The sequence below is a fragment of the Pinus tabuliformis genome, chromosome 2_2 (assembly GCF_031772625.1).
Source record: "Pinus tabuliformis cultivar Carrire ecotype Pingquan chromosome 2_2, CPIR1, whole genome shotgun sequence".
NCBI classification, from domain to species: domain Eukaryota; kingdom Viridiplantae; phylum Streptophyta; class Pinopsida; order Pinales; family Pinaceae; genus Pinus; species Pinus tabuliformis.
In genome coordinates, this window is record NC_142300.1 from 747440394 (window position 1) to 747466055 (window position 25662).

Here is a 25662-nt window from a genome sequence, read left to right on the forward strand (position 1 = left end):
TGAAATAAGCTTTGCTCTCTGCCTACGTGTCATTACTTTGCACCATTTGATGATATGTTAGACGATTGAGCCATGTTGAGTCGTTCGATTATGGTGAGATAGTTGCAACTCTCTAACGCCCTGAGCAGCGCAAATTTCTAGAGACATGGAGATAGCCTAGGGCTGCTACCAGCCAAAGCACATCGACCAGCAGGGTCGCCGAGCTCGAGGGGAGATATTCGGATACCGAATGTCCCTGTGGTACAAACATTTTGCGTAGAAGAGGCTCTCGGGCGAATATCCACTGCTCCAAGCCCATTTCTGATAATTTGCTCAAGATTTGTACGACTGCTTTTATGATCTCCATCCAAAATATATCGAGAAAATAATGAAGATCCATGATGAACTTTATGGTATTTTCTAGATCGTTCTTTATTTTCCTCTCGGCCTCATGTGCTAGGAGAGTCACTGTTTGAAATTCCTGCCATTTTCCACGCTCTTTCTCATGATCTCTTCCTGTTTCTTTCTTAAAATTTTCATGCTTTATATCTTCTTGTACTCCTCTCATGTCTTACTTTGTGGGAGATTCTCTATGCACGGCCTTTGCATACTCTGTTCATGTAACTTTTTGCAGCACTACCTTTGCATACTCTGTTCATGTAACTTTTTACAGCATGGCCTTTGCATACTCTGCTCATGTAACTTTTTGCAGTCCTACTCATCATCTTTGGTTATCAGTGGACCCTAATAACATATGCATTTCCTTACCTAGGAAATTGCATCTCACCCGTCTTTTGTGCTACTTCATTGTTTTTCCAGTCATTAGTTATGTAGGAATATTGTTCTAAGTCAATTCATTTAGCGAAAGCAAGCTTACTGAATTTGCTGTAACATGCACAGAAAGAGCTCACCAATGTAAAGTCCAAAAAATTGGGCCTGTGGAAAATTTCTGGTGACCATGAATCCGAGGGGAGAAATGAAGGAAGTTTCCATAAGAGGATAAATTCAAACGGGGAGACATTTGAAGTTATATCTGCTGCTGTAGAGGCTTATAATGCTGCAGTGGCCACTATTGTGAGGGCTCCTCCTAAAGACTTCAAGGTTGTCAGATAAGAATGGGCAGCCATTTGCATACAGACTGCTTTTCGAGGACTTTTGGTAACCATTCTTCATGCACGAGCTTCTATGGATTATATGGTTGGTTGTTTTGAGAGATGATTGTTTTCAATCCATTGGCTTTGATTTGGGTTTTACAGGCCAAGAGGTCACTGCGAGCGCTGAAAGGGTTTGTGAGATTACAAGCATTGTTTCGAGGTCGTCAGCTAAGGAAACAAGCAGCAGTTACCTTGAGGTGCATGCAAGCACTTGTTAGAGTTTAGGCCTGTGTAAGAGCTCCCCGTGTTCGGATGTCAACTGAAGGCTTAGCTGTGCAAAAAATGATTGTTGAGCATTGAATTCGCCAAAAAAAACTGTGAGAATCCGAGGTATTTTAACACTTTGGCCACTATGGTTTTGTAGCTTACTCTACCCACACAATAGGTCAGAGTGCCAAATCCTGTGAGTGTCATATTACCATATGTGAACTGTAGTTTAAGATATATACGAAACCACAAGCAAATCATAACCATCATCGTGTTTACTCTTATCATGAAAATTTCCTGCACAAACGCTTCAGGCCCCTATTCTGATTTGTGCTCAGACACCAAACCAAGACTACTCATGAATAAAAGTAGCTGCCCTTTCTGTAGAATTTTCCTGGCCATATTGCTTTTCACGACCCTTGTGCAGTGGACTAGATCATATATCATATAGATACTTCTTTATCATAGGTCTAAAACAATCTTGCTCTTTCTTACCAGTGCTTTCCCTTTGTTTCTAGATATGCTAAACTTTAGTTTCTGACAATCCCATCACTTACACTACAATAGTAATATCTATGTGATGTGGAATTGCCAGAATAATTCTGATAACCTAGAAACCTTTTATATTTTAACTTGCAAAAAACTGGCTCTGTTATCCATTTTGTTTCAGAAGTGCATTGCATGTTTCAGGAGGGGTGGTGTGATAGTCAAGGAACACTTGAAAAAGTTCGTGCAAAACTGCAGATGAGACAAGAGGGTGCAATCAAACGTGAGAGAGAAATTGCTTATGCTCTCTCCCATTAGGTACATAACTATGTTCAATGCAGAAAAGTCACTTGAAAATTCATTTGTATAAGCCCTTGATTGAACACTTTGTTTTTGGTAGATTTTAAATGTTGTGGTAGAATCCTCTACACAAGACCTTAGATGTAGATGCCAAGTTGCATTTTGAAATTTATATACTAGTAACTTTTATGTTTGTTGAATCTGTTTTCGGCAATGGTTCAAAGAGTTCAGCAGGTTTTCTGTTTCCAAATTTGAGATTAAATTTTAATATTACTAATATTGGGTTCTGTTGTTGGGATTTTTACAGTCTCTTATTCAGCTGGAAAATGTAAAATGTGTGGCTCCTGCCACAATAGTGAACTCTATGCCAATATTAACTTTTGATGGAAATAAGTCTGAACAGGGATCGACAGATGAAATGGAGTAAGGGTTTATCTATTATCAGGTTCTCATGTCTTGTATTTAGGGTATAATGTCTATCATTGTTCTTAACAACCTAAGGAGATGATTTATTTTCTGTGATTTTGATAATCTATGTTAGGGATGTTGTGTAGGAAATGTGCAATATGCCAGTTTGAATATGAATTTGGTGACCAGATCATCTCCTTACCATGCACCCACAGTTTCCATACCCACTGTGGGGCAGAGTGGTTGCTAAATCACTCTAAGTTGTGCCTCATATGTAAGCACGATGCTATGGACCAGGATCTTGTGGATACTTAATTTGGTCCCTTAGCTTTTGCAACTAAAAATGGCAGAGAAAAGAAACATTGTACAGTTCCCTTTTTGTATAGAATTCAGTGGCTGATTTGTAAATATTACTGCAGTGGTATTTCTTCGTTAAAAACACATTTATGGCCACAACTGTGTAAACAGATGTAATATTTAAGGAGAAATATTGTTGTAAAGTGTAGAACTGCCATTGTATTTATTCAGAATCAGCAATTCTATTCTCATCAGAATATGCCTCCTTCCTGCCAAACAGTAACTTAAAAATCTCAATATTTAAGAATCCGAGCATTGCCAAAAGATACCTTGTTTCTGCATTTTTTGGGCAGATTTGAAGTACATGGTTTGTTGAATATGTTGTATGCTCAATGCCCCACCTACCGTTTTGGGCAATAAGTTATATGCTCATGTTTCAGGAGGGGTGGTGTGATAGTCAAGGAACCCTTGAAGAAGTTCGTGCAAAACTGCAAATGAGACAAGAGGGTGCAATCAAATGTGAGAGAGAAATTTCTTATGCTCTCTCCCATCAGGTACATAACTATGTTCAATGCAGAAAAGTCACTTGAAAATTCATTTGTATAAGTCCTTGATTGAACACTCTATTTCTGGCAGATTTTAAATGCTGTGGTAGAATCCTCTGCACAAGACCTTAGATGCTTCCACACTCTTTCTCACGATCTTTTCCATTCAAATCAACTGAGAAATGAAAACTGTGATTATTTTGACCTTGAAATGGCATTATGTAAGCTACTTCTCTGGGGTTGAATTGTTGCAAGCAAGTTTCATATAATAATGGATTCTCATGATTTAACTTTTCCATCCTGTTAGCATTCATTAACTGATGCATTTCTTAAAGCTTGTTTTCTTTTATTGAATACCAACTTATTAAGTAGAACTATGACCAATTTAATCATTGCACGTTTCAGCCCTTTCATTGTCATTGGCAGATCCTCCTCCATACTCGGGGGGCATTGAATATTGTAACCAAGGCACTATTGACATGCACTACAACAAAAAATGCAATTTGCGCCAGATTTAGCACCAGATTTTAGTGCATTTTTTTCTCAATTAGGATAAGAAGCTTGGTGCTGAATCTGGATCTACTGTACAATTTTTAAAGCGTCCTTTTTTGCACCAAATTTTGCATCTTTTTTATGCCAAGTTTTCCATCATTTTTTGCATCATATTTTGCACCAAGATTTTCATTTGGTTTTACAACAGATTTTGCTTCTAGTTTTGTGCCATTTTTTGCATCTATTTTTGCATCATTTTTTGCTTCCTCTTTTGTGGTATTCTTTGCTTCTAGTTTTGTGTCGTAATTTACATCGATTTTTACACCATCTTTGGCATCTGATTTAGTGCCTTTTTTACATCCAGTTTGTGCCAATTTTTGCATCTGGTCTTATGCCATTTTTTGCTTCTAATTTTGTACTTATTTTTACATCTATTTTTGTGCCAGTTTTTCTCCCTTTTCTTACAGCATTTTTTCCATCCTATTTTGCACCATATGTTGAATCTGATTTAGTGTCAAATTTTGCATGCATTTTTGCACCATTTTTTGCATCCACCTTTGCATTTTATTTATCTCCCTTTCTTGCATCCTATTTTGAACCATATTTTACATTTAATTTTGCATCATTTGTTTCATCCAATTTAGCATCATTTTTAACACCATTTCTTGCATCCAATTTTGCATCCTTTTGAGCAGCTAAATTTTCATCCTATGTTGAACCATATGTTGCATCCGCCTTTGCATCCCATTTTGTGTCTATTGTTACGTTCAATTTTGAGCCATTTTTTAGTCTACTTTTGCATTTGTTTTTGCACCAAATTTTGAATGATTTGTTGCACCTCATTTTACATCCAATGTTGCATCTCAATTTGCACCCAAATCTGAGCCATTTTTATGCCCATTTTTGCATCATTTTTTCTTTTGTTTTGTCCAATTTTGCACCATTTTTTATGTCCAAATTTGCATCCTTTTTGGTATCTAACTTTTCATCCTTTTTGGCTTCTAAATTTGCATCCTTTTTTCTGCCACATTTTGTGTCCACGTTTGCATTTCATTTTGCACCTAGATTTTAGTTTGAATTTTCATCTAGTTATGCATCATTTTTGACATCCTTGGTTTCACCCCTTTTTTAGTCCCATTTTGCATCTTGTTTTGTGTCTTTTCTTACATCCTTTTTTCATCCTAATTTTACACCATCCTTTGAATCCTCATTTTGGTGTCCATTTTTGCATCCTTGTTTGTGCCCAATTCGGTATCCTTTCATATGCCCTATTTTGTTCCCTTATTTGTGTCTAGTGTTGCACCATTTTTTTTATTTTACTTTAAAACCCTTTTTGTGTCATTGTTTGCATCTTGTTTTCATGGCTAGTTTAATATCCAATTCTACTCCCAATTTTGCATCCATGGTTAAGTCCACTTTTGGTTTCTTGTTTAGAGTTTTACTTTTATTTCCATTTATGACCCCCTCTATGGGTTCGTTTGACTAAGTTCATTTACATAGTGAAATATATTAAAGTTTCTAAATATCATTTTGCTGTAGGATTTAATGCATGGTTAGATGAAAATAAAACTCCATCAGTTTACCTCGGAAACCTAGGACAAACCAATTAAGAGAAAGGTTGTTCTAAGGCTTAGGATTCTTAGTAGATCAAGATGTAGAGTATAGATTAAGAAAAAGAGAATGAATTCTTGTGAGTCCTTGCATGCAGGTCTTCTTGGAGTTTTTAGTATAGCTAGGAAGCGCTCCTAGCTAGCTCCAAAGCTTGGTCCTACACATAAGAGAGAGAATAAAGCAACCTTCACAACATAATATCTTGATAATCGAAACTATCAGAAACATATAAATATTATTGAATAAATAAATACAAACCAAAATTCCATACATCCATTAGTTAAATAGAAGAAGTAAAGAATGAATAGAAACATATGGAAGGAAGAACAATTGATCTATATGAATAAAGGAGTTGGAGGAAAGTTACAACAATCAGATGTAGTTGCAACAACACCTCCCCCAACTCATAGCTCCAAAACTCTCCCTCTCAAGATAGATCTCAACAGCATGACAATACAAGAATTCCCATCATTTTTTCAATGGCCAAGCCTCCAATATATAGGAAAGTGAAGGCTATGAAGATTTCCCAAATTCCTCATTAGTTCAATTTGGGAAAAATATTTTGGGTGAATAATGTTTCCTCATATAAAAATGGCATTTTCCACTTTTTAGATGCTTTTGTGCTTAGGAAAAAGCTTCCCGATGCTTTATGGCTCTTTCTTGCTTTTGTATGCTTTTATTTTTTAGGAAAAAGCTAAAGATGAGGATAAAGAGATCACATTCCACCATATGAGTTTCCGAAAGTGAACAAGAGTGTCAAATTCAAATTCTAGTTTGCTTATGCTTTAGTTTTTTTTAATATATATTTAGTTTTGCTATATTTTTATTTTCTAAAAAATATATATTTAGTTTTTGGTATTTTTTTCTATAAGAAAAAATATATTTTGTTTTTATAAAAATGGATTTTAAACATTCCATTCATGCTAAATTTGTGATTTTATGATAGGAGTTTAAATTATATATAGAAAAGTAACTCAATGCCATGTGTTGTGTCGTTGACATGGGTGTTATACATCTCTTCCTTGCTAAGTTATAGAATGTGCTTGGATTTTCTTAACGTAATAAAACTAATTATGTTCTTCATGATATCTTGAAATGTTCATCTTGAACCAGGCTAATAAAACAATAAAGTTAAAATAGGTTTTCTTTTGTCCTTTGTAGATATTTTTCTCCATTAATCTTCATCTTAATAGATTAGTTGTCTTATGGTGGCCTTGAGTGGTCACTTCCATTAGTTGCATGCTTTATAGTTTTCTGTTAGTGACATTTTTAGGCTTGATAATATGTTATTTAATTTATCAAAATGTGTTATTGTCCATATTATTGTTAAATATGTTGGTTTTTGAGCATGTTTTAGCAAAATGTTCCCAAAATGTTTATAGATTGTATTTTATAATGCAATGATTCATTGCTTGATGAAATTGTTTTGGATTTTTTTTTAATGATTCATTGATTGATGAAATCGTTATGGATATTTTTTTAGTATATTAAATTGTATGTGATAAAGTAAAAAGTCACCTCTTTTTTGATTTTCATTGGTCAATTTCCCTTAAGGCCATCAAGTTCACCATTTGGTCCCAGGTTAAGGAAATATAGGAGTCATGAAGTGGAATTGTCCAAGCACTTAAATCTTGAGACATGTTTTTTTAGTCACATTATACTTCCTTTCTATGTAAATTCTCGATGAAAATAGTCTCATGGAACATGAGGGGCCTCAATAGTAAAGGAAAACAAAGTAAAATGGTACGCAAAGCACCCATCAATAATGTTGATATGAGAAGCAAAAATATTAAGTGAGGTTCTACCTCATATAATTAGAAAATGGGGGAGGAATTTCCAAGTAGTAGTGATTGATGCTTAGAGATACTTGGGTGGAATGGTTATTATTTGAAATGATCAAGACATCAAGGTTACCAATATGTTTACCTCTTTTCGCATTATGACAATACAATTTTAGTTAATTGACATCGAGGACTACTACCATGTATCCAATGTCTATGACTCCAATATCGCAAATGGAAAACCTCTATTTCTAAATTCTATTTCTAACACAAGTAATTTATACTCCCCATCTCCATGGATTATTGGGAGTGACTTCAATATTATCAAGTGTCTCGAGGAAAAGAAAGGATGAATCGCAATGTTTAACAAGATATTTTGTAAGCTATAACATTAAAGCCATAAAGTAGTCTCCATTAAAGTTGTCAAGCAATGAGTCTCCAACCCACACATGTGGACCAATGAGATCTAATACATGTGTGTGTGGTGACTAACTTAATACACCACTCTAATAACTCCACAAACTTATGTATTTCACTCCGTCACATAAATTGACAAGAGTGTGACATAAGTAAACCAAGAGTAGACATGAAAGCCTTAGGCAACAAACATTCCATATATCCTCAATTAGGTGCTTAAATGATGAAGTGAAAATGAAAGGAGAAAAGAGGAATTCATGATTTAACCATCACAAACATGTGATCAAGTGTGACTAGGAGTGTATATATTCATATATTTTCCAAAGAGGGAGTGAATACATGAGTTACCATTCATTGGCCCTTATTTTTCTTTCTTTTTTATTTTCTTAAATATAGGATTTAGGGAATAAGGTTTTCATAAGTTTGGCACAACTCGTAGATTTAAGATTTACATGAATTTTCACTTCAACCTTAGGGTTTAGATTTAGATAAATCAATATAGTGTATCTTTAATGATTTTGGCTTTCACTTTTTCATTTTATTTCATCACAAATGACAAAAGGGGAAATATTTTGCCACAAATATATGAATGCTTAATCATAAAGGCATCATGTGATGAAAACAAATTAATGATGTTATTCTCTATGAAAATGATGGGTATTCTTGAGAAAATCTTATACTTGTGAATGTCTCCTCTCCGGTTGAGAGAGAGTGAGGGTAGACACCATATTATCCATGTGTCATGTACTATGGCCAGGACTAACAATCGTAAGCCTAGTAAAGACACTAGTAGGGAGAATGGTGGATTGGATAAACATCTGGGACCAATATTCTTTGAGAATTTGGACTTTGACAAGGACTAATTGCCATAAGTCAAGTACATTAATCCAAGATAAGAATAGTCATGAGGATTGACATTTCTTGGTGTCAAATATTATGATAGTGGATTAGGAAATGATCATGTGAGGACATACTTGGTGAGCATCTTGGTGGGGTAAGTGCCTAAAGAGGTAGTGGTGTCCAAATTTATGCGTCCCAACATTGTGCTCTGATCTAATGGAGAGATAAACTTGTTAGTCAAGGCCTTACTATTTTGACAATGTTGGCTATGATGATGTAAATCATCATTGATGCTTATCAATCCAGATCCCTTCTTATATGAATATTTCAACTTGAGATTACTTTTTTGTCTTATTATGAGTACCTACCTAGTTTAGAGGGAGGGTCATCATCTTCATTATCACCATCATCACCACCATCAATGTCATCATTTCATTATCGTCATAATCACCATTCATGTCTTCATCATCATCATGATTATGGATATTGTCATCAATTGTTCATAATTATAGGCATCATAAGAAATATCATCAACCTAAAAAATGTTACGAGTGCTCAAAAAGGGTTGTTAGGACACATGATATATGCAAGAAAAATAACAACTTTATTTTTTAGAGATGATCGATGATCATCATCATTACTACCATTATCATCGTCATTATAATTTTCATCATCCCCATCATCATAACTAATATAATTTTTATCATAATTGTTGTCATCTTCATGATGTACATCATAATCATCATTCATGCCATTATTGTTCTTGATGATGACCAAGATGAAAATAATGATAATGACGATCAGATGACGATGACTTGGAAGATGTCGCCAAAGATAATTATTATGATTTTGACCATGACAACATTTAAAAATTGGGAAGAATGGACAAGGTCATTAGCATCATCATCATCATTGTCATTGTAACTCTCATCGTCTTTATCATCATTGTCATTATCATAACAATCAAAATTCATGTCATCGTAATCATGTTCATTATCATCATCGTTATGATTATTGACATTGTCATCAGTTGTTCATAATTTTCAATGTCATAAGAAATATCATCAATGCAAAAAATATGATGTGTGTTGGAAAAGGGATGCAAAAGTGAACCAAAAAAATGGGGGTAAAAATAGACGTAAATTTGGATGAAGAGTGGACACAACATAAGTAGATGTAGAACAAGACAGAAAAATTGACACAAAAGTGGATGAAAAAATGGATGCAATAGTTTACGCAAACTTGAACACAAAATAGGATTTAAACATGGATGAAAAAGTGGAAGAAAACATGGGCGCAATAGTAGGCATAAAACTTAGCATGAATTATGGTGAAAAAAATGTGGATAGTACAATGAATGTAAAAAAAAAAAGAACACAAACTTGAATGCAAAAAGGAGGAAAAATTGGATGAAAAAAAGGGATGTAAACATGGGCCAAACATGGGTGCAATAGTGAACACAAAATTAGTTGCAAAATTGGACGAATCAAAAGTGGATATAAAAGTAGATTTGAAATGGGATGCAAATAACATTAACAATATTTGATGCAAACTTGGACACAAAAGAGGATACAAATGTGGATGCAATATTGGAAGAAAATGTGGGTTGCAACGATAGGCATAAGATATGGCACAAATCATAGCACAAAAAAGTGGATGAGAAAGTGGATGTAATAATAGACAAAAAAAATATGCAAACTTCGATGCAAGACAAGATGCTATAAGGGATGTAAAAGTGGATGCAAACATGGATGCAGCATGAGAAACAAAATTGGATGCAAAATATGGATGCAATGGAAGTACTTGCAAAAGAAGATATAGAATGAGATACAAAACCCAACACAAAAGTGGATGCAAAAATAGATGAAACGTTTTATGCAAAAGAGGATGCGAAGATGGATGCAAAATTGGAAGAAAACGTGGGTACAATAGTAAATACAAAACATGGCACAAATTGTGTCACAACAAAAGTGGATGTAATGATAGATACAAAAAAAGAATGAAATGAAAATGAAAAATAGGATGCAAAAAGGGATGTAAAAGTGGGCGTAAACATGGGTGCAACAATGGATGTAAAATATGATGCAAAAGTTGATGCAACAAAATTCTATGCAAAAGTAGATGCAATACAAGACACAAAACCTGATGCAAATCTTGGCAGAAAAGTGGATATAAGAAGGGATTAAAAATATATGTAAAAGTCAATGAAAACCTAGATGTATATGAGGATGCAATCGTGGATGAAAATTTAGAAACAAAAAAGGGTGCAAAGGGAGGTGTCAAACTAGATGCAAATTATGGCACAAGAAAAATGGATGCAATAGTGGACACAATAATAGATGAAAAAGAGGATGTAAATATGGATGCAAAACAAGTTGTAAAAGTCAACGCAACAAAAGTAGATGCAAAATTAGATGCAAAAACTAGACACAAACCTTGATGCGAAACTTGGAACAAAGGGGATGCAAAAAATATACAAAAATGGATGCAAAAAAATGATTTTAAAAATGATGCAAAAGAGGATGCAAGAGATGATGCAAAAGTTGATGCAAGTGTAGGTGCAAAAAGTGGATGCAATAGAGGATGAAAAATATGGTGAAACAAAATTAGGTGCCAAACTTGATGCAAAAGATGGTGCAAAGGATGGCACAAAACTTGGCATAAAACGTGGCGTAAAACTTGGTGTAAAATCTGGTGCAAAACCTATTACAATACCTGGTGCTAAACTTGATGTAAGACTTGGTGCAAAACTCGGTGAAAACTTCACATCAATTTTTGCACCATATTTGATAAATGGACACAAATATCACCAAAAATGGTCTCTAGACGCAAAAAAGGAAGCAAAAAGGGATGCTAACCACAGGGTTTTGTTGTAGTGATGTCATATGAGGTATGCCTCTAATAACTAGATATTTGCCTGAAAGGAGATATATTAGTCTTCAGATTTTGTTATCATTTGTCTTCCCCTTATTCTTTTTTTGGTAATATTTACATATATCTAAGATTCAAGTCTCTACACTTTGCAGGAGGGAAAATGTATTATGCTGTAATATGCACATTATTGCTAATAATTATTGGTGAAAATAAATTTTCATGGCACTAGTGGAGTAATCACTCGCCCTCTTAGGGGATTGAACAATTTTCCCCCTTGTGGAACAAATATAAGCATGAAGATATATTTGTGTGGACCTCCTAAGGTACGGTGAGAATATGGGTTGCCTAATAAGCATGGAATTGCATATGAGGCTTGAGCCATGAGCTTTTCTAGCTCAAAATCAAAATCAAAATTTCTTTCAAATGGCGACAAATTCTATTCCTTAGTAGTGTGTGTCCTAAGTGCTCAGGGGAGAAAGGGTAGCAAACGAACTTCTTCCTAAAGAACTAACAAAAGGTTTGATGCATTAGTGCTTCTACAGGGGATGTCCAAACATTCCTGTCAGCTTTGTCATGTTCGAGAGTTTCCTGACAGAGGTATAGGTAGGTCCATTTTGTGTTAGGCACGTGCCATATTCTATTAGCTGATTCTGTATCCGTTGGATAGAAGATCCATGTGTCTTATTCGCTTCAATGTGTTTCATACATCTTTCGAATGCGAGAGTGGAAGGCTTCGTTATGAGGGCTTGGTGTGCATTACGCGTATTTAATTCTTTTTCCAATTCGAGTACATAACAAAGCAAGTCCACATGCCTAAGTGGATAGTCACAAAGTTAGAAAAATTTGTGCATGACTTTATAACGTTAAGTGGATTTGGTTTCATTGGGTTTTTAATTCTGAGAACCTTAGCGTTGATTCTTGAATTGAAAAGATGTCAGGACTGATGTCAGGTTCAATCACGGTGATCCATATTAGTTAATTCTTATTGAGGGAGATAAGTTTATATTTTGTATTTGATATGAAATACTTGAAAATAATCCTTTTAATATTAATAAGGTGTTCTGTCCAGATGTCATGGATTTTGAGTAGATACAAGGTTCACCTCTTTCTATGCCCAACCTTTACTATAAGTGAAGTCTTGTGCAGTCATGATTAGGTCCTGTTCATTGGTCTTTTACATACATGCTAGAGTTGCCATTAGACTAGTGTATTTGATTCTATTTGATAGCTAGTTTGCGTAGTTTGGAAATTTGTTGAATAGGGAAATAAATCAGGCCATCAAACTTGGGTGATATATGTTCAAAACTGATAATATTTCTTCATACAAAAGGATATACATTAAATATTGGCACCATTAGTAGATGAACCAACATAATGAAATGATTTATGCTTTCATTGGAATGTGTATTTTTAAGAGACTAGCTGGAGTGAGTGTACACTTGTGGTAGTAAGGTTCAGAGAGTTCAACAGGCTTTCTATTTCCAATTTGAGATTAAATTTTAATCTTACTGATATTGGGGTCGGTTTTTGGGATTTTTACAGTCTCTTGTTCAGCTGGAAAATGTAAAATGCGTGGCTCCTACCACAATAGTTAACTCTATGCCAATATTAACTTTTGATGGAAATAAGTCTGAACAGGGATCGACAGATGAAATGGAGTAAGGGTTTATCTATTATTAAGTTCTCATGTCTTGTATTTAGGATACAATGTCTATCATTGTTCTTAACAACCTAAAGACATGATTTATTTTCTGTGATTTTGATAATCTATGTTTTGGGACGTTGTGTAGGAAACGTGCAATATGCGAGTTTGAATATGAATTTGGTGACCAGATCATCTCCTTACCATGCACCCACAGTTTCCATAACCACTGTGGGGCAGAGTGGTTGCTAAATTACTCTAAGTTGTGCCTCATAGGTAAGCACGACGTTGTGGAACAAAAATCCGTGGATACTGAATTTGGTCCCTGAGGTTCTACAACTAAAAATGGCAGAGAAAAGAAACACTGTACAATTCCATTTTTGTATAGAATTCAGTGGCTGATTTGTAAATATTACTGTAGTGCTCTTTCTTCGTTAAAAACAAATTTATGGCCACAAATTTGTAAATAGATGTAATATTTAAGGAGAAATATTGTTGTAAAGTGTAGAACTGCCATCATATTTATTCAGAATCAACAAATCTATTCTCATCAGAATATGCCTCCTTCCTGCCAAATAGCCACTTAAAAATTTCAATATTTAAGAATCCGAGCATTGCCAGAAGATACCTTATTTCTGCGTTTTTTTGGTAGATTTGAAGTATATGGTTTGTTGAACATGTTGCATGCTCAATGCCCCACTTATCCTTTTGGGCAATAAGTTGTATGCTCATGTTTCAGGAGGGGTGGTGTGATAGTAAAGGAACGCTTGAAGAAGTTCGTGCAAAACTACAAATGAGACAAGAGGGTGCAATCAAGAGTGAGAGAGAAATTGCTTATGCTATCTCCCGTTAGGTACATAAATATGTTCAATGCAGAAAAGTCACTTGAAAAATCATTTGTATAAGTCCTTGATTGAACACTCTATCTCTAGCAGATTTTAAATGCTGTGGTAGAATCCTCTGCACAAGACCTTAGATGTAGATGCCAGGTTGACATTTTGAAATTTTTATACTAGTAACTTTTATGGGTGTTGAATCTGTTTTCAGCAATGGAGAAGCAATTCAAAAACAAACATGAATTATGCTAGAATTGAGCCAGACAAAAATAGCTGGGGTTGGAGCTGGTTAGAACGTTGGATGGCTGCAAAGCCTTGTGAGAATAGACTCATGGAACAAGAACAAATGGATGCTTGTGAAATTAAGTCTCTCAAAATCTATGATGATGTTGGAGAGAATCTGAGGAAATCTCATAAACCATGCAAAGTTAAAGTTAAAAGAAACAATATTAGTGTTCGTGTCGTTGCAAAACCACCTTCATCGGTTTCTAGTCATCCTACTGGTAGATCATTTTCAAATCCTAGATCTGATATCCAATCTGATGAGAGCTCAACAATCTCAAGGGGATCATGTACTCCAAAATCTGGAAATACTCTACAGACATCAGATGAGAGTGTGGGAAGGCCTAATTCCATGAACTCTACAGAGTCTGCCAAGGCTAAAATACGCTCATCTAGTGCTCCAAAGATAAGACCCTCATATGATGATCTTCAATTGCAGAAGAAAGTTTCTTCATATAATGTTGAAGTGAAGAGCACAATCAGTTCAGATTCTTCTCTGCATTCTTGCAAATTGATTCCACCTATGTTGAGATCTAACAAATCATCTATCAAGAGTGGAGAGATTTCTTCTCGTTCTTATGGAGAGTCCCAAAAACCCTTTTATCAATGCTAAGTTTCAGAGTTCTATCTTGTCACTACTAGTGGCTGAAGGTTGAAAACTCTGCTGTGAATGGTTTGAGCTACAGTGACCAGCATTTCATGCGCATTCTTCTGTATGTTTGAACGGAAGTTCAACTTAGCTGCAGAGATTAATATTTTAGCTCTTTAGGAGTGGAGAGTAAAATTTTGAGTTCAGTTTTAAATAGTTTTTACTTAAGAACTCAAAAGAAGACATGAATATTTTCATTTGTTTAGTTGGGCCAACATGAAACATCTCTTTGTGGTTGCACAAAGAGGGATCAAAATGTTGGTGCTAGAATCTAGGCCCCATTACTGACTGTATAGTGTTGTTTCTCAAGGTTTTCCTCTGCCACTTAAGGTCCACTAGGGTAGTCTTACATGTGTTTAGTTCTTTTTATGATGGAGAGAAACCCATTTTGAAATCACACAACTTCTCTTCTGTGCTATTATTTCTTATGCATTGTATAAAATTTTGACTTCTTTTTTCTATACTATTATTTCTTATGCCATTGCCTTATGGTGTTTCCTTTGCAACATGTGTTGCAAATTCTAGTTTATTGAAAATTAACCATTAATAAAAAGGTTAAAAAGTAAAATAATGATACTTAAATGGTATACAAATAAGAAGTTAATTTTTCAATTACTTTATAATATAAAGACAATATTATTTATTATTATTATTAAAAAAACAATATACAATATGTAAATTCTTGACGTTGAAATCATTCTCATATTTTATTTATGATTATATTACAATTTTTTTTTATTAATATATTTTTAAAAAATATAAATTTTTACTTTTAATTATTTTTTCCTGGAAATATTTTATTGTTATATATATATATATATATATATATATATATATAGGAATATTAAAGTGGTTTATTTACCTATCTCATTGAAATATGAAAATAAAATAATATTATTTTTGTTTCTTTTTTTTAATTACTTTAAATGAATTTTAAAAGTAACCATATTTGTTTATTAATTTAAAGAATATTCTATTTTTATTTTAAAAAGGACACTACAAAGTGAATTACACATTGGCTAGTGAATCCCTCCCTAAAACATAGGAAAATTTAAATATCATAATTAATTATATTTTTAATATATTTAAATGTAAATATAAGAAATTTATAAGAAATTATAAATTGTTTTGTTAATACTTAATGAGATAGATTTGTTTATTTTGGAATAGAATTTTTACAATTTTAATTTAATCATTAATAATTGTTAAGCGGATAATAGCATTTAGCCTCCACAAAATATCTTAGAATATTCATAGCAATATACACAAATTAGAGGTTGATTTTATATCTTTAACTAAATTGATTATTTAGAAAAATGTCATATGCAGTGATTTATGGTTTTTGGGGTAGGTATTGTAACAAATTCTATTTACAATTTAAAAATCTCCATGGTAAAGTGGAGAGTAGATCTCCATGGTTAGTTTCATGTTCTTTTAAATGTATATATGTTTAACTTATATATTAATTCTTTTAATAATAATGATGATGATATTGTTATTATTTAGTTTTTAAAGATTTTTTTAATTTTTTTTAATTTTAAGAACTTAAGACATATCATGAAATATTTTTTATGTTTATGATGGATTAATATCTATCTGCATTTATCATCCATTTAATTTATATAGTTGCATTAAGATTTATGCGATAATGAAATAGATTTTCTAAAACATAGATTAAATTATGTAGAATTTTGAGTGAAATTGTCATTTTAAATATTTAATTTTTTTTTAAATAAATATATAAACTATATAATACCATTTCCAATTTATAATTCTAATAAATCTCTATAATATTTTAAATAATCAAAATTGATAATCCATACAACGTTTTAAATAATTAAAATTGATAAAAGGAAAATTTCAAAAAGTCAAAACATTAAAAAATAGACTATAACCCCTATCTTCTACCAAATTGTCAATTTATATTGTTTAATTACAACTTATGCCCAACCTATTTCTTTCTTTATTTTAAACCATTCCATTTTTCTCTTACTGTTAACTGATAAATGACTCTCGTAATAATTTTTTTAATAAATTATTGCAATGCTTGTAAAAGTAGAATGAGTAGTAATACTTTACACTCTAATTTCGATATTTTCATGTAAAACAGTTGTGAAATCACATTGTCTTGGCATATCCCACTACCTTCCATCTGTAAGTGTTGCTTGTGATCTACTCGTTGAAATAGAACGATGCTAAAATAATGAAAACCAAATTTATGAAATTGGAGAGCGCAATTCAAATATAAAAGAATAAAAGAGAAGAAAGAAAATGAAAACTTATCTCAATTTGGCATCAAAATGAAATAACAAAAAAACAGAGAAATCATTGAAATTTCACTATTTCATCTCACTAGCGGATGAGATGTCAAATGCCACACCTGCACGTGTTTACCAATTGGTATTCGTCACATCCAGGTACTTCGATTTTCTTCAATTTGTCATCATTCTCGGAGCTATTCCGTCATCTCAAGGCCCGTAATGGTTCTACTGCTTGTGTTTCTAGCTGAAATATTGGGGAGAGCACACAACACTCTGATACCAATTGAAGGTTTAGAGTAAACAAAAACACAAACACAACAAGAATATAAGAACACAACTACAGTTGTTCAACAACACAAATCCAAACATTAATTTACAGAAGGTCAAGCATCTACAGCTGCGGACAATTCACACTCTATGCATTCGGACTATGCTTCATATTCATTTATACAAAAACTAAGTCGCTTTTTTGCCTTTTCGACGTTAAATAAGTTGAGACAATGATGGCTCTTTGAAACTCAACAAGTATGGCGGTGGGGCTCTTCAAGTCTGAGTAGGTCATGACGGTGACGGTGAGGCGGTGTGGAGTGTAGCTGTGGCGATGTGTTGTTAGGAGTAATTATTTCCAACACTCCCTCTTAATTATGACTGACAACTTAACCATGACTTAACAAAACTTAAACATGCCTGCTGGTCTAAGTCTCAGCGAGGATTATAATGATTCAAAACTTTGACATCAACTCGTGTGTTGGATTTATTTTTCCTTTTCTTCCGGATCCTGTATCCTCTAAATTGCTTCATCTTTTTCTTTTTGGCGTAGGTTCCAAATTTCAGTTTCTTCATTTGTTGTCACAACTCTACCAAAACATAAAAAATAATTTCACGGTGTCCATGGATTTCTTTTACCTCTTCAAAAATCTGTTCGTATGTGGACTTCTACCACATGTCATCTTCTATAGTTGTTCTTCATCATCAATATTCTGATTTTCATTTTGATGCATCATAAGTTCATAATCAAATTTAATCTCTTTAGGGTTCCAATACATGAAAAATTCATTTTCATTTTCAAATATCATCCATACTGTCTTCAATATTCATAGCTCCAACATCTATGTAGGCATCATCAATACGTGGTTTTTCAAGTCGTACATGCACACTGGAAATCAATGTTAGAATTAAAAAAAATTGCAGAACCAATTTGGTTTTGTTCCTTCTCCGGATTTTCCTCTGTCCTTATTTTCTCTTTGTGGGCTTCCTTCTTTGTCTCTGACTCTATTTCTACCTCTATCATTGTCTCTCTCTCCGTCTCTTCTAGTTTCCTTTCAGACACAAGTGGGATTCTCTCACCAAATAATAGTGTATCAATAAGATGTTTATGTTGCATCATCTGTGACCGCCCATCACGAGTTAATTGTTCTTCATCAAATTTAACATCAACAATTTCAATTGCTGGATCTACTAAATTAGATGCTTCTCCATTGGCAACATTATCTATACCAAAATCAGTGTCTGCTGATAACACACCATCAACATTGTGATCCACTTTCAAGTGAGATTCACAAAATCCTTCATCTCTTTGTGCATTCGCTACTACAGATCCATCTTCATTCTCATCTTCAAGTGCTACCACAACAAGCTGAACAACACTCCTTTCTTCAACTCAAGGACTGCTACAATAGGCTGAACAACTCTACTGTCTTCAACTTGATTATTCATCGTTGCCCCAAATTTTGCTTCAAGCATCTTTTATGCTTCATTCAAAGTTTTAGCTTCTGCTACCATGCACAAAAACTTCTCATCAAACCCTTTTTTAATAAAATTTAATGCTAAATGATCACATACATCATCATATGTGTTATTAGACCAATGTTCAATTAAGTCTTTAGCTCAAAGAAAAGTAAACATTCTAATAACCCACAAATCAAAATATTTACCAATAAACATAGGTGGTGGTAGCAGACCAAAGCTACACCAATCACCTTCGATTTCTTCTTTGTGTTCTACTAGAATTCTTAATTCCTCAACTCTAGCCTGAACTTCTCTAAATAAGGCAAAAATCTTTTCCTTTTCTTTTCGATTCATTTTTTTCATCTGCCTCAGTCGTGATTTACGACCCATGACTATTGTATTTCCTCTGTCTTATAGATATTTTCATGATTGAATGAGGATATCTTCCATATCGCCCCCCGGAAAAAATATGATTTTTAATATGCACCTTGTAAGGCACAATCTTCTTCCAAAACATTGGGATACTTACAAAACAAAAATTTGTATAGAAAGTAAACTTTTGCAAAGCAAGTTATTTCCAATTTTTTTTTTTAATATAATAAAAATCAACTCAATCTCTTAATTTTTTTTTTTATTTGAATCCCTTTTATTAACATTCATAACCCACACTAAAACCATGAAACATACTTCATATTGTACCATAAGACTTTTATAACCTATCTTACTAAGGTGACTTTAATATTTTTAACACTTGAACAAAAATCCTTTCCAAATATATGCATGAACACTTACGAATACCTTTGAGACTTTTAGCATGCCTTTTTTAATTTATGGCTAATTCACTATTTACGTTTTTGACTTCGTTCTGTGGAACTTTCAGCCGACTTTTCACACTCAATTTACGCCTCCTTTTAATTTACACAAACATATCTTACCTCTTTTTATTTTAAGGACAAAGACTTTCAATCGTAGGTTGAATCTTCAACATAACATCGTAGACATTCAACCACAAAAAACCTGCGAAACTTGTTTTCTTTAAAGTCGTGCAACACAACCAAAAACTATAAACAACTAGCCGCAAGGGTTGTGGCATCTTCCTATGGTTATGGTGGCTCACAAACTTATAACTCATTGCCACAACGACCACTCTGCGTTCTTTGAAACATCGATGATCGCTATTCAATCCCCTCTAAACAACGAAAATATCCTTGGCTTCTTCGTCTACTGACTCCTCTAATATTCAAGTTGGAAGCTCCACAGAACAAACAGTTTACGACTTATCCTTCAAAAAAGACGGGTTTTGAAACCCTTTTTGAAACACTCAACAAACTCTATTATATATTAAACTAACTCGAACTTGGCTAAGGTGACTGAGAAACCCACTCCATGTAAAGAAATTAGCAATTGCTTGTACCTTAGCCACTTCACACCACAATAATTTATGGTGTTCTCACACAGTCACTGCAACTCAAACCCACGGGAAACCAACCTCAATGGTCATTGTATCACGTGTTAACTCACGCACACAGGTCGCTCATTCCTTAGTTTCTACTTTAGGTTAGCCGGCACTTGCTTATACTCCACACCTTGACTTCACTACAACTCTACTACGACTTAGTAGCGGTGGCTTTATCTTCAAACAATCTTCTATTCACAGCTACGACTGTTCAATAACACAAAGCCAAACATTAATTTACAGAACTTCAAGAAACTACAGCTACATGCAATTCACACTCTATGCATCTGGACTATCCATCGTCTTCATTTATACAAAAACTAAGTGGGTTATTTGCATGGTCGACGTTAAATAAGTTGAGGTGGTGATGGCTCTTCGAAATTCAATAAGTATGGCAGTTCGGCTATTCAAGTCTGAGTAAGTCATGGTGGTGATGGTGAGGCGGTGTGAAATGCAGCAATGGCGATGTGTCGTCAGGAGTAATTATTTCCAACACTAACCATAGAAAATATTTACATATTCGGTAAAATTTCTCATGGAAATCGTAGCTGAGAGATTCCGGAAATACATTCGCCTCAACGTTCACTTGAATGTCTAGAAATAGGATCACATTTTTTATAATTGTTTCGTAACAATTGTAACTATTTTTTATCATTAGCCATAATATTAATGATTTTTTTATTTTTCTTTCCATTCAACCATTTATGTATGATTCTATTTGAGTATTATTTTTTGTTAGTGCAATCTCCTATGGTTTCTCTTCTCCAACATGGATGAAAGGTTATCTTTGTTCTTTGCCTTTGAGGCTTGACACGTTGGGATCACTATGAGAACTTTACCACCAGGTTTGTTTTGTCATAAAATTTTTATGAGGGCAAAGGAGCTTAGAAATCAGTTGCAACAAAGTAGGCAAGGTCAACTTTAGTTGCAGAAAGGTAAATCTTAGGTTGCGACAAGCATATCACAACCACACAGGGACTTAATTAAAAACACAGAGTTCATGCATGACAAAGCAGAGTAAAATTATTTAAAATTAAAACCATAACTCAACTGACCACACTTTATATTATATGTCAAAACATAAAGAAATTACATTTGCTTGATAAATGGAGGCTGCAGCTTGAAGTGAAAAACAAAACAAACTTACTGTGATTTACGCATTACTGGGTTGTAGAGTAAACTTTTGTATAACTCATTAAAACTTGTTTTCACATGCCCACCAATATTGCCTCCACAATTTTCTCCTCACTACCTCACGAACTCTCGCTCCCTAACTTTCCCAACATGCTCAACATTACAAATGAATTTTACTTGCATATTTATCCTAACATAGGAATTTGACATTAATTACATGACAGAGAAAATATTTACTACCCAACATGGGCGATTTTACATAGTAAATGATTTTCTGAACTTGCAGGTGTTGTGGAGTGTGGGAAACAGTCAGGAAACGAATGTTTTCCCATATCTATTTAATAAACTTCATTAAGTTCCTTAACTTCTATGATGTGTTGCGGAAAGGTCTGCTCTGAACTTCTGTTCTAACTTCTCTCCTTCTGCCTGCAAACAAAATCGAAACCATGTAGTGGTTGACTAGGCAACCAGGCAAGCATGCTGGTTGTCAGTGTGTTTAAGGCGGTGGTTAGCATTAATATTTTCAACACGCCCCCTTAATAAAAACTTCCTCCATTGACAATTCCCAAACAATCTCTGAGACAAACAAAATTTTCACGTGCCAATGGATTTGTGAAAATATCAGCAAACTGTTCCTGTGACCTGCAGTGCTGCAACACAATTTCATCATTGTTAATCAACTCTCCAATAACATGATATTTAGCATCAATATGCTTGGTCCTCTTGTGAAATACCAAATTCTTTGACAATGCAATTGCGGATGAGTTATCGCAGAAAATAATTGTCGCTCCCTCTTGGTCACGGTGAAGATTCCTCAAAATCTGTCTCATCCAAACTTCCCGGCATACTGCTTCTATTGCGGCAACATATTCAGCTTCTATTGTTGACAGTGACACTATTGGCTGCTTCATGGAGGCCCATGAAATGGATCCAGAGTGCAAATGAAAAAAATAGCTCGACGTGCTCTTTCTGTCATCAACACTTCCTGCCCAATCACTTTCGGTGTAGCCAACTAGCCTAAAATCATGTGTTGTGGTGTACAAAATGCCATATTTTTTTGTCCCATTGACATACCTTCGGATTCTTTTCGTTGCTTGCCAATGTGTCTCCTTGGGTGTCTCCATGAACCTTGACACCAAACTCACTGCATACATTATATCCGGCCTAGTTGCAGTTAAATACATCAAGCTACCTATCATGCTTTTGTATAATGTCAGATTGACATTGCTGCTGCAATCTTCTTTGCTCAACTTCAACCCCATGATAGTTGGAGTTGGTGCGGGCTTGTTGTTCTACATTTTAAACCTCTCCAAATGTCTCCTACATACTTTGCTTGAGAGATAAAAATGACTTTTTTTGTTTGCTTTACTTCTATGCCCAAAAAATACCTTAACAACCCCATGTCTGTCAGTTCAAATTCATTCTTCATGACTTTTTTGAAATGAGCGATGACAAAATCATCACCTCCCATAAAAATCAAATAATCTACATATAAGACAATAATGAAAATCCTGCCATCATTCTCTTTGATGTAGAGAGTAGGCTCACCGTCACATTTGTCAAAATGATTTTCCATCAAGTAGACATCTATCTTGTTGTACCATGCACGCGGTGCTTACTTCAACCCATAAATATCTTTCCTCAACCGATACACTTTGTCTTATTGGCCTTCTACCTCATAATCAGGTGGTTGCGCAACATACACTTCCTCTTACAACACTGCATTCAAGAGCACTGACTTTACATCCATTTGATACACTTTCCATTTATGTTGCGCAAAAATCATCACAACTATACACATTGTCTCCATCCTCACGATTAGTGTGAACGTTTCCTCATAATCTCTTCCATGTTGCTACTTGTATACTTTGACAACTAGCCTTGCTTTGTGCCTTTCAATCTTTCCATCGACATTGCTCTTGGTCTTATAGACCCACTTCACTCCAATGACTTGTTTTCCTTGCGGAAGGTTCACTAGTTCCCATGTGTCATTCCTTTCTATTGCTTCCATTTCTTCCTCCATTGTTGCAAAGCCGTTTTTCATCTTTGACCGCACCTTCAAAATGGATTGGGCCATCTACATGATAACAAAGAAAATAATGAATTCCGGCCAACACAGCTATTAAATTCATCTTTCTCATATATTTCATTCAAATTTCTGAATTTTGGTCTTCTTATGCTTGTTGAAGATGGGCTTGATATGTCACTTGGTGTTGCGCTTTGCGACGTGCTTGGAGAAGCACTTGCTTGACTGCGCGACACTGTCCTAATATTTTTTGATGGTGTTCCTTGCTACGTGCTTTATTGTGCTTGAATAAGAGTAGAGGGAGTCACTGTTGAGGAATTACTTGTTGTTGTTAATTCCTCTTTGTCCTCATGTGGTATACATGCTTTCACATTGACTATCTTCTCTAAACTTCCATCCCATGCTTCCTCTTCTATGAACTACACATCTCTGTTGATTATGACTTTCTTTGTTGATGGATTGTAGAGTTTGTATGCCTTTGATTCATCACTGTATCCAACAAATATACATTTCTCCCCCTTTCTATCCAAGTTCTTCCTCAACTCATCCGGGACATGTGCATATTCCACACAACCAAAGACTCTTATGTGAGTGACACTATGCTTTCTTAGACTCCATGCCTCTTCAGGAACTATGTTCTGGATGCTTTTGGTTGGATATCTATTCAAGATATATGCTACACAAGCGACAGCTTCAGCCTAATAATCATCTAGCAGATGCTTTGCCTTCAATATACTCCTTGCCATTTCCATAATGGTTCTATTCTTCCTTTCCTCCACACCATTTTGCTGAGGTGTATATCTTGTTGTAAATTGCTTCCGAATTCCATGTTCCTTGCAGAATTGAAGGAAGTCATTTGAGATGTATTCACCACATTTGTCAGTCTTGAGAACTTTGATGTAGTGTCTGCTTTGCTTCTCAACAAGAGCCTTGAATTGGCGAAAGTGCTCAAACACTTCACTTTTTTACTTTAGGAGATATACCCATGTCTTCCCTGTGTAGTCATCTATGAATGTCAATACATAGTGGCTGCCACCGATTTATGGTGTCTGCATTGGTCCATATAAATCTAAGTGGGTAATCTCCAAAGGTTCCTTTGCCCTTATTGACTATCCTGCTGGAAATGTCTCTCTATGTTTCTTGCCCAAGATACATCCTTCACATACACTGTCTGGTTTTCCTATGAGTGGAAAACCCTTCACCATGCCTTTCCTATGCAGCAAATTCAAACCTCCAAAGTTGAGATGTCCAAATCTCAAATTCCATAACCATTTTTCATCTTTGACCTCTTCTTTATAGTTCACTTGTGTGACAGCTGCATCTTTTCTTCCATTTTCTTGTGAGTTCATTGATAGTTGTGCTTGTGCACCTTCTTCCTTCAAATCTAATCTTAATTTTAGGGGAAACATTCTATTTTTTGTCATCTGAACCTTTGCAATCAGTTTTTTTCTTGGAGGCCTATCCAAATTTGTGCATACATCATTATTTAAAAAGGTATTGTAACCCTTTTGCATGAGTTGTCCAATGCTTATGAGGTTATGTTTCAAACCGGGGACAAAGTAAACATATGAGATGTACTTCTTCTCCCCCTTCTTTGTTAGGATATTAACTCTTCCTTTTCCCATGACAGAGACTTTGTTATTAGTCCCTAATGTCACTTCAAATTTCACACTTTCATCTAGATTGGAAAACATTTCTATGTTCCATGACATGTGGTTGCTACACCCTGAATATAGATACCATATATCACTTTGTTTTTCTTGTGCTACATTACAAGCGTAAAACATGCTATCATGGTTCTAATTTTCTCTTGTGAAATTTACACTTGGTTTGTTACTAATGCCATATTGCTTCTTTCTACATTCATTTCAATAATGACCATGCTTCTTACAATAATGACATTGAACTTGAGATTTATCATACCTCTGACCTTGTGCTTGATTCTGGCTTGGGCTTTGACTTGGATTTTGATTGCTTCACCTTTCACTTGAGCTTGAAGAGCTACTTCTTCCACGTCCATGTGGGCTTCTTCCTCTTCCTCTAGTATATGATCTTGCTTTGCCACGACCTTGACCAAAGGAAAATAGTGTCTTGAAGGAATGCTCCAATGAGGATCTTGTTGTTATATTCAGTTTATGTTCATGAGAAATCAATGGTGCATGAAGCTCATCCACTAAGAACTGTGAGAGATCCTTTGTCTCTTCTATGGCCACAACAATGGCATCAAACCTTTCTAGCAAACTTCTCAAAACTTTCT

General features: G+C 34.6%; 1 protein-coding gene and 1 pseudogene across 1 annotated transcript; both read left to right on the forward strand.

Annotated features, from left to right (window-relative positions):
• Positions 1 to 545: 545 nt before the first annotated feature.
• On the forward strand, positions 546 to 14764 carry LOC149194837 (protein IQ-DOMAIN 6-like; annotated as a pseudogene).
• On the forward strand, positions 3396 to 13362 carry LOC149194838 (uncharacterized). The gene is made up of 6 exons (XM_089406181.1): positions 3396 to 3431; positions 3468 to 3597; positions 3782 to 3857; positions 7076 to 7085; positions 12934 to 13049; positions 13182 to 13362. The coding sequence occupies exons 1-6, from the start codon at positions 3396 to 3398 to the stop codon at positions 13360 to 13362; spliced, it is 549 nt and encodes a 182-aa protein (XP_089262307.1).
• Positions 14765 to 25662: the final 10898 nt, after the last annotated feature.

Coding starts and splice junctions, on each gene's coding strand:
- LOC149194838 (XM_089406181.1), top strand. CDS start 3,396: ATGTTCAATGCAGAAAAGTCACTTGAAAATTCATTT. Junction 3,598..3,781: donor TGACCTTGAAATGGCATTAT/GTAAGCTACTTC, acceptor TGCACGTTTCAG/CCCTTTCATTGTCATTGGCA. Junction 13,050..13,181: donor GGATCGACAGATGAAATGGA/GTAAGGGTTTAT, acceptor GACGTTGTGTAG/GAAACGTGCAATATGCGAGT.